Below are 12,873 nucleotides of genomic sequence, written 5' to 3' on the forward strand. Positions count from 1 at the left end.
TAGGTACCTGCATGAAGTCCTCAGGACTGGAATACTTCAAAGCTTTGGGACGTGAAACTACTTTTTAAAAGCCTAGTGAACCTTGCAAGACAGCTTTATGCTGTGAAGGGAGAGCCCTCCAGAAACGCAAACCACTGGGTGCAGCTAAGACCAGCACAGTCACCTGCACAGGATGCAATGTGCTACGCTACCCAGAGCGATCAATGTGAGTTCAGAATTCCCTGCTCACACAACTGGCCCAGGTGTACAGTGGAACAGGATTAGCCTGCAAGGAAGAGAATTTGGCATTATTTTGGAAAAACTATTAAAAAAATAAACGCTAGTATCAGTTTCTGAAGCAAATTGCTTTCTGTTTGCCTGCTGTACTGTAACGCTGAAAGACAAAAATGACATTTTGTATATCACAGCCTACCTTAACAGCACCCTAATTTAAAAGTTGAAGTGCAAGCCACACTCCTAATTTTCTCCATTTTATTTTACAGAGCTTGTCACCTTAACACGACAAGATGACACATGTAAAAGAAAAGAGATGGGACCAACACGTTTACCTTCACAATTAAGAAGACCTGAAGCGTACTACTATATGCCTTAAAATTCAACCCTCGTTTTCCTTAAAACATCATTGGCCTGATTCTGAAGTGATAAACGTTCAATTCCAGTTTTATTTAAGTCTAACAATTTGCCTGTGTGGGACTCCTTTCATTATGCAAGATGAAAGTGACGCAAAAAGTGGCACACAGGATGAATGAACTTTTAAAACCAGTTTTTTTAAAACCGGTTTTAATCTTTTACATCTGTCAGTCCACTGCCTGTGCTAATCTTTAAACAGAACCCAAGGAAGGAAGAAGCACTGTTGTTGCATATACCAACACAATCACTTTCAGTCACTTAAGCAAATTCTAAGAATTTCTTAGGTTTCATTTTTACTGAAATACCAATGCCATAACTCGAGTATAAGAGTAAAGGAACACGCATCACTCGAGCACAGCCCCAACTCCTGGGGTAACTGGGAAGCCATTTGTAACAGGATCTTTACTGACTCTGGTTTACCAGTTCTGGAGGCAGGAGTGTAAAACCACGCGAGAGACAACAGCTCTCAAGTCCTGCTAATGAAGCGCCTGCCAAGGATTCCATCTTTCTTCACACTGCTCAAAACTAACCATGCAAACACATCAATAAGAATATATCGTATATGTCCCCTAAGGAGTCCCATACAAAAAGTTAGGTGAAGCATACCCAAGGGGGCTTCAAGGAAAGCAGGAAGTTTCAAAAATTGAAGAGTTACATGAACGTTATGGGAATGCTTATAAAGATGGCATTATCTACCTCAACTTCTCTGCTTTGCGTGGCTTTGGCATCCTGAAGAGTGCTGTTTAATGCTTTGTTTTCTCTTCCAAAGCACTGATGAGAACATGAACGAACTCCAAAAGGTGTTAAAAAAGGTCTATCACTATGTATTACTATGTATTAATGTATTACTTTCTAAGTACTAAGGGCCACACAAGTGAAATATCAAGGCTGAGGAGAGAAAAGCATGATAAGTCAAGGATCTTGCTCCCCACAGTGGTAGAAGAGTCCTGGGAAAGGACAGGACAGTGGTCAGGAGGAGGGATTCGGAGAGGAAGAAACACAAACGGCGGCTCCCTCTATCTCCAAAGACAGGGAAAAGGTTAGCAGGGTAACCACCTAGCAAAGGAAGATTAAGGGTTAGGTAAGAGGAACCTGTATAAGCTTTTTTTTTTTTTTGACTGATTATTATTTACACCTTTTAGTAGCTACCTGCTTTGAAGAAGTTGGCTGAGTCACTTTAATCAACCATTTCTCCCAGCTTATGACACAATAGGATCAACTTTTTTTTTTTTTTTTTTTTTTTGAAATCATCAGTCACAGAAGCTGCCGCCCAGGCACCCTCCCTGCAAGCAGAACTGCTGTTTGTTCCCACTTAGGTGGGTGGGAAAGCAGCAAAACCTGCCGCAGAAGTGGTGCAGCCACAGGAACTGACGAGCGTGTCCCTGCTGCAAGCCAGGCAGTGTCACAGGCAGGAGGCGTAGGAAGGGTGCTCCCGGGTTGTGCGATTCGCCTTTAAGTACAGCTGTTCAGACGCTGGCTATGAACGTGAAACCTTATCTCTGGGCAGTTTCATTTTATGTAGTCTAACAACCGCTCTTTCACCTTGAAGTTCAAGGAAAGTCAGCCAAGACAGTATATATGCTAAAAAACAGGAAATATTTGCGCACTGATTTTTTTTTCCAGGGTAATACAAAATGTATGATACAAAGCACTCCCTAACAGAGCAAATTCACAGAGAATTGTAACAAATTCTCCCTTTACGCTGCAAAGAGGAAAAAACTTAGAGGCTTATACCCACTGAAGTCTGCGGAAAAGATCCCATCAACCCAGAGAGCACTGGACAGAAGCCAGAAATTACCAGGAACTGATCAGGCACTTTTATCACCCCAAGTGCAGAATGAAGAACTGGTCACAGCTGCACATACCCCCAGTGAAGTATCGTATGGTCTCTGTTCTCAGGCATTGCCAGATCACTGAAAGCATGAGCGATGAGAATTTCAGGTTAATACTTCTAGTCGATTTCATTTTGTTAATTGAAGCATTTCAAATCTTGTAGTTTCAAGAATTTCCTTATTCTAGGTATACACACATTCTACACTTTAAACAGCGGAAAGAAGGGAACAAATCAAATCAAGGTCACATTTCGTCCTGCTTCAGAAAAGACGAGATTATTTCACCCCAGCATGCCCAAGAACAGCACTCAGATTCCACTATCATTCATTCATGTATATAATTATCTCACTCCCTCTCCAAAAAGGTTATTGACTAGCAAGCTGTGAATGAGAGAGAAGGAAGCGGGGAATGCAGCACATGTCACCACAGCAGCTTACTGAACCTTACTGAAATCTTATTGACACAAACCTTCCTGAAGCTGTGGCTTGAAGAACAGGGACAGAAACACGGAAAAAAAAAAATCTTGCAGGAGAAAGGAGACAGGAGGTATTGAAAAGGGGAAGTGAAGAACAAAAACTTGCCTGGGAGAGAAAGCACTCAAGGGAGTCAGTTTCAGTAAGAGGAGAGAAAAGAATCAGTAAAAGTTAAAAAAAAAAAAAAAAAAAAAAAAAAACGAAACAGAAACACAGCTGTAGGAATAGGGATATCTCAAGTAGTCTCAGGACAAAAACACAGCAGGAAGTCTTCATCTGTGTAGCTGCTCTCCTCCCAGATGAGTAAGCCCACAGTAGTTATGGCCTGGCATTGGACTCTTCCTTGGGGACAGCTGCTCTACAAGAGGTTGTTCTACAGAGCAGAGCTGCCTTCTCTAAACAAAACTCCTCCGCATGCATCTCCTGGGCACTTACACTTCCAAAGCCCTCAGTCACAACCAGCTTGTGATTGCCTGACAGACAAGCGCTCCAGCTAGGCTTGCGACACGTCGCAATGAGAGAACAGAAGAGCTAACCATCTAAACAGTAAGGTTAAGCTGAATGCTTCAAAAGAAAGCCATTTGACCCCCTATCGGCACTGGTTCTCTTTTACCCATCTGCTGTCCTTCTGAGCTTTCCCTTTAGTAAGTTACCAGGTGTTTAAAAACATCTAATGAGCTTTTCCATACATGCTGCAGCCAGACTGACAGCCTACTCCAAACACACCACGATGCTTTTTATAACATTTAATTACTTTTCCGTATTTACAGTAAGGATGTAACACCTGCTTTAATTAGCATAATTCTAAGAAGAATTAAAATGAGGCAACGTACCAGAAGCACTTAAGACCCTAGCTGGTAAGACAGTGCTTGCCTTCATAACTCTTCCTTCCTACCCAAGTATTTATTCAACAGACTCGAGCACATAGCAATTGCTAGGCAAAGACTGAAAGTGAAATTAGAAGAGTGAGCTAGCCCATGTTCTCTAAAATCCAGGTCTGAGGTGGAAGGAGGACTCGCACTGCAGTGCTGGAGACACTGGAACTGGATCCAGACACCTGGGCAGAAGCAGTCTTCAGCCAGCAGCTGCCTCGCACGCACACTGCCCCACCGTGCTCTGCATTCCTTCCCTGATGGCTCCCATCAAGAAAGGTGGAAAGACTCCACTAGCTATTTCCCTGGTGACCCATGAGCTTGTACACAAGGGAAAAGTGACAAGACACATTACTGAATCTAGAGACACTCTCAAGGGCTGCCAACAAGAGCACAGACATGACTTTTATCCAGACTTAATTCAGCAACTCATTGCTTACTTTATATATTGTATAGCCATATAGACGTTCACAAGTGCATTTTATAATTGGTTATAGATAATTGAAATAAAACTACAGCAAATTTGAGCACTCAAAAAAAAATCTCCCCCCAAACATTTATAACTGGCAGTAACTCTAGCAAAGCTATCATTATAATTTAGTCAAGGCTGTGACAGACTAGCCAAAATAAGATCATCACTGAATGAGAACCAAAATTGGATTCAGCCTGAAGAAGACAGCGAAGATGCAACCTTAACTTCTCATCACTAGCCTACTGTACTCAAGCCCTCTTCCTCAGCAGGTCACATAGCTTGTAAGTACCATTGGTAAGAAGCCACGTAATTGATCGACATATATGCACAGGCAAGGTTTTTACTTGCATCTGAGAATCCCCTGTAGAAAGTACAATGGAGAGGAGCCTGTCCCTGCCAGAACAGCTGAGGGATTCCACTTTCTGCTAACCTCTTCCCCGAGGGTTTGTTCGTCTTGAGCAGAAGCAAGGTGGACAAGTCTCAGCTCCAGGAACCAGCTCCTCATGGGACCGTGCAGCATTTCCCAGCAGCAGCCGTGCACACACGTGTTTGTGGCACCACATCGCAGCGCTGGCAACTATGATGCTGTGAGAGCTTCTGCAGCAGAATGCCTTGGCACACTTGGCCTTCACGTTAGCTGAGGCGTGCACTTACCATGCATGACATGCACGTCTGCCACTGGGATGCTATCTGTTTCTTCCAGCACTGTTCAGATGCAGCAACTTAAAGGCTAGCAAGGCCAGGCGCTGCGCAGCTCAAGGCTGTTTTCCAGCACAGTTACTCTCTGCAGCTAGACGAGATCAGGTCAAGTCACTAAGGTGCACTAATTCAAGCTAAATGTAGTAAAGAAGATTCTGAAAGCTGGAAGCATTAGGAGCAACCACTCACCGTGAATTAGTGTGTCTTTTGAGCACTAACCATATCCAACAGCTCAACAGCTCTAGGCAAGGGCTTCAACCACACTAAGTCAGTTCCATGACAAATAAAAGATGTATAAACCAGTGGACTGAAAAAGTAGTCAGACCTAACAGATATCTTAACGCTGAAAAACTCTGGGGCAAACTTGCATCGTTTTTTGCCAGCAGACTGAAACCTACCATCTTCTTCCACTGCCGTGTGGCGTTAACTAACAGAATTGCTGTGCTTAAGGAACAGCTTCAGCAACTGCCTAACTGCAGGGACTAAGAAACCCTCCTCCTGCAGTGCTTGCCTTACTTTTTGGAGTGATTGATAAAGAGCATTCCTTGGTAGAATTTAACAATGGTACAGAACAGGTTCAAGTTGCAATTAGTTAGGAAGAAGATAAGAAATAAGCAGACCTTTCCATTTAATGTCGAGGCAGGAAAAATCAGCCTGTAGTTCTGAATTGGCCGCACATTCCTGCATTTGACAAAATTTCGCTGGCAAGAGCTGCTGACATGTAGTTAAATCTCTTCCAGAAGAAAAACTAGAAATTCTTACTCACTGAAGCAAGGCTTTTGCTGAAAAATCAATTATTCAACAACAGTTCCATCGGCCGCTCCTTGCTTATTTTAACCTTTCCCTTCTTGGGAAAAATTATCATGAATCTGGCTCCGTGCAAGCTCAGATCAGCTGACTTTCTGCCCATTCCTGTAGATCCCCCGTGTTCAGGCTTCATCTCTGAATGCTGCACAGAACTGATGGGACCTCACAAGAGATCTGGTATGGATGGCAGGTATGTGGTTTTTCACCATCTTCTGAAAGAGTCAAGTAAATAAATAGAAATTCCAAAATATGATACAGAAAATGATGAAGAAGCCCCCACAAAAGGTCATTCCAGACTTGAACAGACATTTCAACTCATCTGTAACTCGTGACACAGCTGGAGACACACAGTGACATTTCCTACCTATGTATTATGTCCAGAGTATTCTTCACCCTTAGCTCTGAGGTATGAGATGTTGTCTTTTAGCTCTGAGACATTGCAAAATACTTCATGTGGTATTAAGATAAGGTAGGTTGTTCTTCAGCATTACAAGGCTTGCTAGCTTGATGGTGTGATATCGTGGGAGCAGGCAGGTTCCCTGTAACGAATGGCACTGACCCCGGTTTGCAAGGTAGCAGTGAATAACTGCACATTTTCTCTAAAGGCCCTTACCAGCATTATCAGAAAAGATGTAACTCCTTTCATGGCTCTTGCTGCAGTGCCAAGGGGCTGCTGTGAAAAACAGATTTAAACATGGGATGCCCAGAAAGTGTAATCAGCAAAAATTCACTACAAACACCTTTGAAAAATAAGAAAAAAACACACAGACTTGAAAACTTGATTAAATTCTAATCAAAATAAATGACAATACCTATTGGCACAATACACTAGGTAAGACAGATCAATTCCATTGCCACAATGTTTCACGTCAACACAGAATTTTGGTTATGAGTACTTACAGCCATAAAAAAAACAAGACTGATTATGATACTACAACCACTAAGACACTAGGATAAATGTGTTTTTATCAGTAACACTTTCCTTTTCATTACTGAAACAGATAAGGAACAGAATTACAGTGTTCCTCAGAAACGTACAGCAGGGAATCCTGTTTGTACAGTTTCCGAGAGCCTTTATGACAAAAGTGACCTAATTTGGTGAACAAGCCCTAGTCATAGCAGTATTGCTCAAGTGATTCCTTAATGCGATCCTAGGCTCAAGCAGTAATTAATTTCTTTAGCAAGCTTGAGAAATATTTCTGGGGAAAAAAAAACAAAAACAGAACCAACAAATAAACAAACAAAACCAAACAAGAACAGGTAAGACACAGCAACTCCACTTGAAGTAGAAGGTCCGTACTTTATTTCCATCCCAATGTTTCAACCAAGAAATACTTTTTTCCTCCTACTTTCAGGAAGGCCGAGTGGGGTATTCCTTCTGGCAAAGGAAAAAGGAACGATCGACATCTCTGTGGCCAGGATATTGGAAAAGCCTTGTTAGCAATTCCATGGTTCAGATGAGATAATGTGTGGTGAAACTTCAGAGGCGAACACACTTGATTACTGTACAGTCATGCAAATGCAACTATGATCGCATACAAAATGTGCTAATTTATTTGGTTACTGATAGAAGTGAAATTTTGGAAATTAGCCTTTAATCTTGACTCCAGATCACTTAAAAGGCTATTCCAAGTCTGCTGCCTCAGCAGCCTGAAAGTCAGCAGCTGAACTGCTGAGACAGAACATTATTTTTGAAGGACTGGTGCCGGCTGAAGTATTAGCGAAGGAGAAGCGCAGGTCTGTCAAGTTTGAAAGTGGAGGGACAGGGAGCAGAATCTGGAATGGAGAAACAGGAAGATGGCCCAGCAGGAGGGACTTGGCAGATTTACAGCAGAGCCACTGTAGAGACGCTGTTCAACAGGCTTTTTTATGTCATTAGGAAGTTCCTGTAGCTTGTAGAAGAACACTTGTCAACGCCAGCATGGAAAGGAAGAAGGGCTCAAAGACAAACACACTCACACACTGCATCATTACCGTAAAATTGACCAACTCCAGGTGAAACTCACAACTCCTCTTGCAACAGACACCTGGGCCCTTGTAACGCCCCGCTGGAGTAGCGCTGAATCAAACCCTCCGAGCACAAGGGAGCTGACTCCGAGATGTGAGATGTATGCCTCCCCAGACAGCACCAAGACCACGTATAATCACCAGTCCCGACAAGCTTGGGAGCCTCTGATCTGCATACAGCAGAACATAGAGGAGGCTAGGCCAGCACGGCGCCTGGCTGCTTCAGCACAGCACCTGTACGAGACGCGCCGCAGTTACAGATCACTGGAACTTTTTAAACCAGGCCTGAAGACTAGCTCCTAGCTCCTCACCTAATTTATCATTTGCATTATAAAATATTTCACTTACTGAAACATGGAGGAGTTGCTTTTTTCCTGCCCGAGCCTACCAGCTATGGTGAGATGTATTTTGCACCTTCTTGCTCTGTCTGAACACAGAGACTCTGAGAGTCACATCCTCTGCTGCTTCGAGGAAGTGAGCAATTTCCACGTAGTATCTGGCACAGCAAACAGCTTTGGATTTAATATTCCTCCAGCACATCTTCAAAATGTCCAACTTCTACATCCAAACAAAAGTTAATTGGATGTTGTTAATGGGACTTGGAAAATGAAACTGACCATATTTGATGAATGGTATCTGACCAGGAAGAGTGGCTGAGTAATTTGGCAAACTGCCAGTAAGATTCACCAGTTATATTCGATATAAATCACTCAGTCTTATTTCCTACAATTACTAGTCTTATCTTGTCTAGAAAGTACATTCAGCCTTCTGGGTACCTGGAAGTCTACTTTTCTACTCCTTCAACTCCTGCATTTGCTATTCTACCCTTTCTTCTACCTCTGTCTGCCTCAAGCCTTCTCGAGTAATCTGTAGGCAGCTCAAAGATTTTCTGTGTTCAAAAGAATGACATGGGCTCAAATATGTTCAAATGGATCAAAAACAAAGAGGGGGGAAAATGTACAGATCCACTTTTCTTCCTCGAAACTCCAGAGGACCTTTGAGCAATGGCAGCAGCACAGAAATATTGGTGTGTTGACTTGACATTAAGTATAAGAACAATATAACCTAGAAACTTTCTTTTTAGTGGAAGCACAAGTTTAAGCAGGATGGCGATTGATCACCCTGTGACTGCTTTTTTAATTCAAACTAATTGTGCAGATTCCCTTCTCTCTGCACTGCAGGAACACCAACCTGTGAAATGCCATTCACGTGTTTTTTTTTCCCTATCAGAACCTCCACATACCTGTAAAGTGACTAGGAGAGGTTAGGCTAGTTAGCGTGTTGCAACAAACGAAGGCAAAGTGCACACCTTTCTGAACTCAGAATTTGTCATTTAGGTGGAAATGCTGGTTTGCAAGCCAATTTTTATGCAAAAGACACTTACTGATCATGCAAGATGTTTGCTACAAAACAATAAACCGAGAAATAATTATTGCCTTTCACTATGGAAAGGTAAATTCAGGCTAGGCAGCTGAGGGTAGTTTTTGCTAAGCCTTAACATTTAAATTTTGTACCACAAGCATACTGAAAAACAACATAAGGCCTCAGGAGAATACACAGTGGATTAAAAAAAAAAAAAAAGATGTTGTATACTTCACTTACAGGAATATAAAGCCACTTAGCTACTTAACTCCTATGTTTACCACTTCCATGAAAATTAGGGTGTGAATGATTTCACATTTCTGTGAGCAGCCTGTGTGTCAGTAATTACCTACTTGATGGGTAATGCATCCTTTCAATACCACTTGGGCTGGTTCCCAAAGCATCTGCTGATAAAAAAAAATAAAAAAATCCCAGGCTTGCTCAACGGGACAACTGCGGGGGCCTGCCCAGGCCAGCAGACAGCAGGCGCTGACCCGGGGGCAGCTAATCAGGCCACCTCATTAGGCAGCCCAAGTCCCACGGGTGAGCCAGCTGCCCAGGCGGGCTCTGGCTCCCCATCCTGCTGCTCAGCCACCCGTGGGCCCCCGGAGGAGGCGGCTGAGGACACGGCATCATGGAGATTACAGCCTCCTGAGGAAAGGAAGAGCGAGATGGAGCAGCGGTACAGGAGCAGATAAGTCGTGTTCCTTTGGACTTGCGTTGATAAATGGGACTTCCTGAAAGACGCCTCACATTCGTGTCTACCACATAATCAAAGCCTTACAAAGTAGGGTCATTATCTACGAGGCAGACAAGCAGTTCATTAGCTGTATTTTCAGTGATGGAAACTGACTTCAACTCTTTTTTATTCACAAACGCACTTAATCACGGGGCAGCCTTAATGCAGGTTTATTCCTGCAAGACACAGAATAACCAAAAGCCAGAATAACTTTTAGTTCAGCCAGAAGCTGAAGCCCCTATGTTTTCATTGAAGTTTTTCAGTTAAAAATGGGGCAAAATTAGAATTGCTTCACCCCACAGAAATCCGATTGGACGAGAGCAGACCTTTGTCTCTCCTGACCCGAACCAAACTGTGAAGCTTTACTCATCTCGTATGTGCCTCGCCAGCATTTTCTCCAAAAGAAACTTACTCCTCCCTTGTTCCTGCTCTCCGCACAAATGCTCAGAGGGCCACGTGCTGAGCCCTGGGACCAGAAATTAGAAAAACGTGACAGCGTTAAACACAGATGGGCACCTTGATTCAGTCTGCCTTGTAACCACACTGCTCATCCCCAATGGAAAGGAAAAGGAGGGAGTAGCAAGGTGATTCCTCTCCCAGCTCGCAGCGTACAAAGTTGGATGCTCAGAACAAGGGCTGGAGCTTTCCTGGAGACAAGCCTCGCAGCTTGCTGTACGTGCTCTAACCCTGATGGAAGGGGCACGTCTCGGGGTGAGAGGTCTGTGAGGATTTCCAGCCCTACAGCCGTGCTTCACGCCCACAGCACATTTTGGGGAGCGCGGTGCCAGAGCACACGCACCCAGCGCTGAGATGGCAGGCACGCACCCAGCCGCAGGGGCTGCAGCACCGCGTTACTCCTGGCCGCTGCGAGGACCCAACCCAGCCGGTTACGCCTTGCGCGAGCTTTTTAGACAAAAATCGAGTTTTTCTGAGAGAAAATTGCATGGAGCCTGACCCTGCTAACAGCGGCCTGGAGGCCGTAACCCCGCCGCTCCCGCTCCCCCCCCCGAGGCTCCCCGGCCCTGACTCACCAGGATGCGCTTGAAGAGCGCGTTCTCCTTGGGCGGCAGGCTCACGGCCGGCATCGTCCCCGCCGCTCCCGCTCCCGCTGCCGCCGCCGCTGCCGCCGCCGAGGGGGCGCTCCGGGGAGGGGGGGGGGTGCGCGGGCTGCGCCCCGTGCCCGCCGATCGCGCACCGCCGCCGCCGGGAGCCTCCTCAGGCAGAGCCCGGCCGTCCCCTCTCCCCCGCCCTGCCCCGCCCCGCCCTGCCCCGGTGCCCTCCGCGCTGGGCTGGGCTGGGCTGGGCTGCCCCGAGCCCCGGGCGGCGGCTCACGTGGTAACCGAGCAGGCCGGAGAGAGGCACCGCCAAAATGGCCGCCGCCGCCGCGCACGGCTTCCCCAGCCGGGTCAGCCCCCGCGCAGCGCCTGCGCCGCGACCCCGCGCCCGCCCCGCCTCGTCCCGCCCCGCCCCGCCTCGGCGCATGGCGGCTCCGCCCGGCCGGCAGGGGGCGGCCGGCAGCGACACCGCGCGCGGCAAGATGGCGGCGGTGCTGAGGGCGGCGGCGGGGCTGCGGCTGGCGGGGCCCGGGAACGGGCTCGGTGAGCGGGGCCGGGCTGTGGGGACGGGAGGAGGGAAGGGGAACCCTGCTCCAGCCCCCCTCCTCCTCCTCCTCCTGTGTCCTGTAGCGACGTTGTGATTAGATCCCTTTCCTTTAGAGCCCTTTCCTATTAGCGTCGGTAATTGACTTAGCCGTCAGTTACTGACGAGTAATTGGCACTAAAAACAAAAATGTTAATGTGTTCGGAACCTTCTGCCTCCACAGTTTTTACCCGGTCTGCGTTCGTAGCGAGAAAGAATAATTACGAGCATCCGAACTGGTTTGGAGTCGGCTTGGCCTTTAGTACCAGTGCTGCCCTGTGGGCTCTCGTAAGTGCTTTGGGTTGATTTTGTTGAACTTAATTCCCAGATTGTAATGATCCGAAGATAATGGCTACAGCGTATTTAATTGATTGTGGCCATGGATAGGCATAGCAGGTGTCAGGACTGAAGCAGCACATCACGTGTGGATGACTTACATGTATGCTTTCCTGTATCCATGTGGCAGTTCAATTTACAAAAATGAACAAGTTATTAAGCTCCTGTTAAGCCCCAGATGCTAACTTCAAAACAGCCACTAGCGAGGAATGAATTCCTCAGGCCTGTTGGCATAATGCTTCCAGCATTGTTTTTCCTACCTCACTTTAAATAAAATGTAAGGATGTGCCCAAACAATTTTGGTTTATCATACTGTTCACGCGTTCTCTCCTTAACCATTTTTCAGCTGCATGCAGGTGATCAGGGCCCCCTTCTCCTGCGCAAAACGCAGGTGCAGGATGCTCAGCTTCAGAGAACGCTTGGGCTTGATATTGATAGAGCAAGCAGGATGTGGTAGCTTTCCGGAGGAAACACCGAGGATAAGCAGCACTTGCACAATGACAGTGATTTGCATGGTGGGATGGATTCCCATCCCCATTTTTGGGGTGGTAGTGGATTGACAATAAAAGGGGGAGAAAAAAAATTGGCCAGCCAGCAGAAAATGTTGGAGGGAGGTGTGATAAAACATACCTTACTGAACAATTGATAATTTACATGTGGTTTAACTTCTATCACCCCGGTTCCTAACAGGTATATACTGGTTTACATTCTGAATATGGGAATTTCATTTCCTGCAGATTTGTTCCTACTCTGGTTCTAGTTGCATAGACATTTAACATATGCTACTTTTACAGCTATTCAAGCAGCATAATGAAGATGTAATGGAATATGAAAGAAGAAAAGAAGCGAGTAAACATAAGTGTACAGGATGTTCATAGTGAGTATGGACATACAGATGCTGTTTGACTTAAAAACCTGAATTCTGCAGATCTTTTTGACTGGTTAGTTCTCAAAGTCTTGATTGTTGGCTTTTTTTCTTCACATATTATTTTCTTTAATATTTTG

General features: G+C 45.5%; 2 protein-coding genes across 2 annotated transcripts in view; one reads left to right on the forward strand and one right to left on the reverse strand.

Moving 5' to 3' along the window:
• Nucleotides 1-11,288, reverse strand: part of NAA15 (N-alpha-acetyltransferase 15, NatA auxiliary subunit) — a 40,037-nt gene extending 28,749 nt beyond the window's left edge. Inside the window, exon 1 of the mRNA XM_027456743.3 lies at nucleotides 10,926-11,288. Coding sequence (XP_027312544.1) covers nucleotides 10,926-10,979 — 54 coding nt within the window. The 5' untranslated portion in view covers nucleotides 10,980-11,288. The remainder of the gene's footprint in view (nucleotides 1-10,925) is intronic.
• On the forward strand, nucleotides 11,249-12,746 carry NDUFC1 (NADH:ubiquinone oxidoreductase subunit C1). Its single transcript, XM_027456751.3, has 3 exons — nucleotides 11,249-11,492; nucleotides 11,717-11,820; nucleotides 12,663-12,746. The coding sequence occupies exons 1-3, from the start codon at nucleotides 11,264-11,266 to the stop codon at nucleotides 12,744-12,746; spliced, it is 417 nt and encodes a 138-aa protein (XP_027312552.3). The 5' UTR covers nucleotides 11,249-11,263.
• Nucleotides 12,747-12,873: the final 127 nt, after the last annotated feature.

Source organism: Anas platyrhynchos, chromosome 4, assembly GCF_047663525.1.
Source record: "Anas platyrhynchos isolate ZD024472 breed Pekin duck chromosome 4, IASCAAS_PekinDuck_T2T, whole genome shotgun sequence".
Lineage (NCBI taxonomy): Eukaryota > Metazoa > Chordata > Aves > Anseriformes > Anatidae > Anas > Anas platyrhynchos.

Coding starts and splice junctions, on each gene's coding strand:
- NDUFC1 (XM_027456751.3), top strand. CDS start 11,264: ATGGCCGCCGCCGCCGCGCACGGCTTCCCCAGCCGGGTCAGCCCCCGC. Junction 11,493..11,716: donor GGGGCCCGGGAACGGGCTCG/GTGAGCGGGGCC, acceptor CTGCCTCCACAG/TTTTTACCCGGTCTGCGTTC. Junction 11,821..12,662: donor GTGCTGCCCTGTGGGCTCTC/GTAAGTGCTTTG, acceptor CTACTTTTACAG/CTATTCAAGCAGCATAATGA.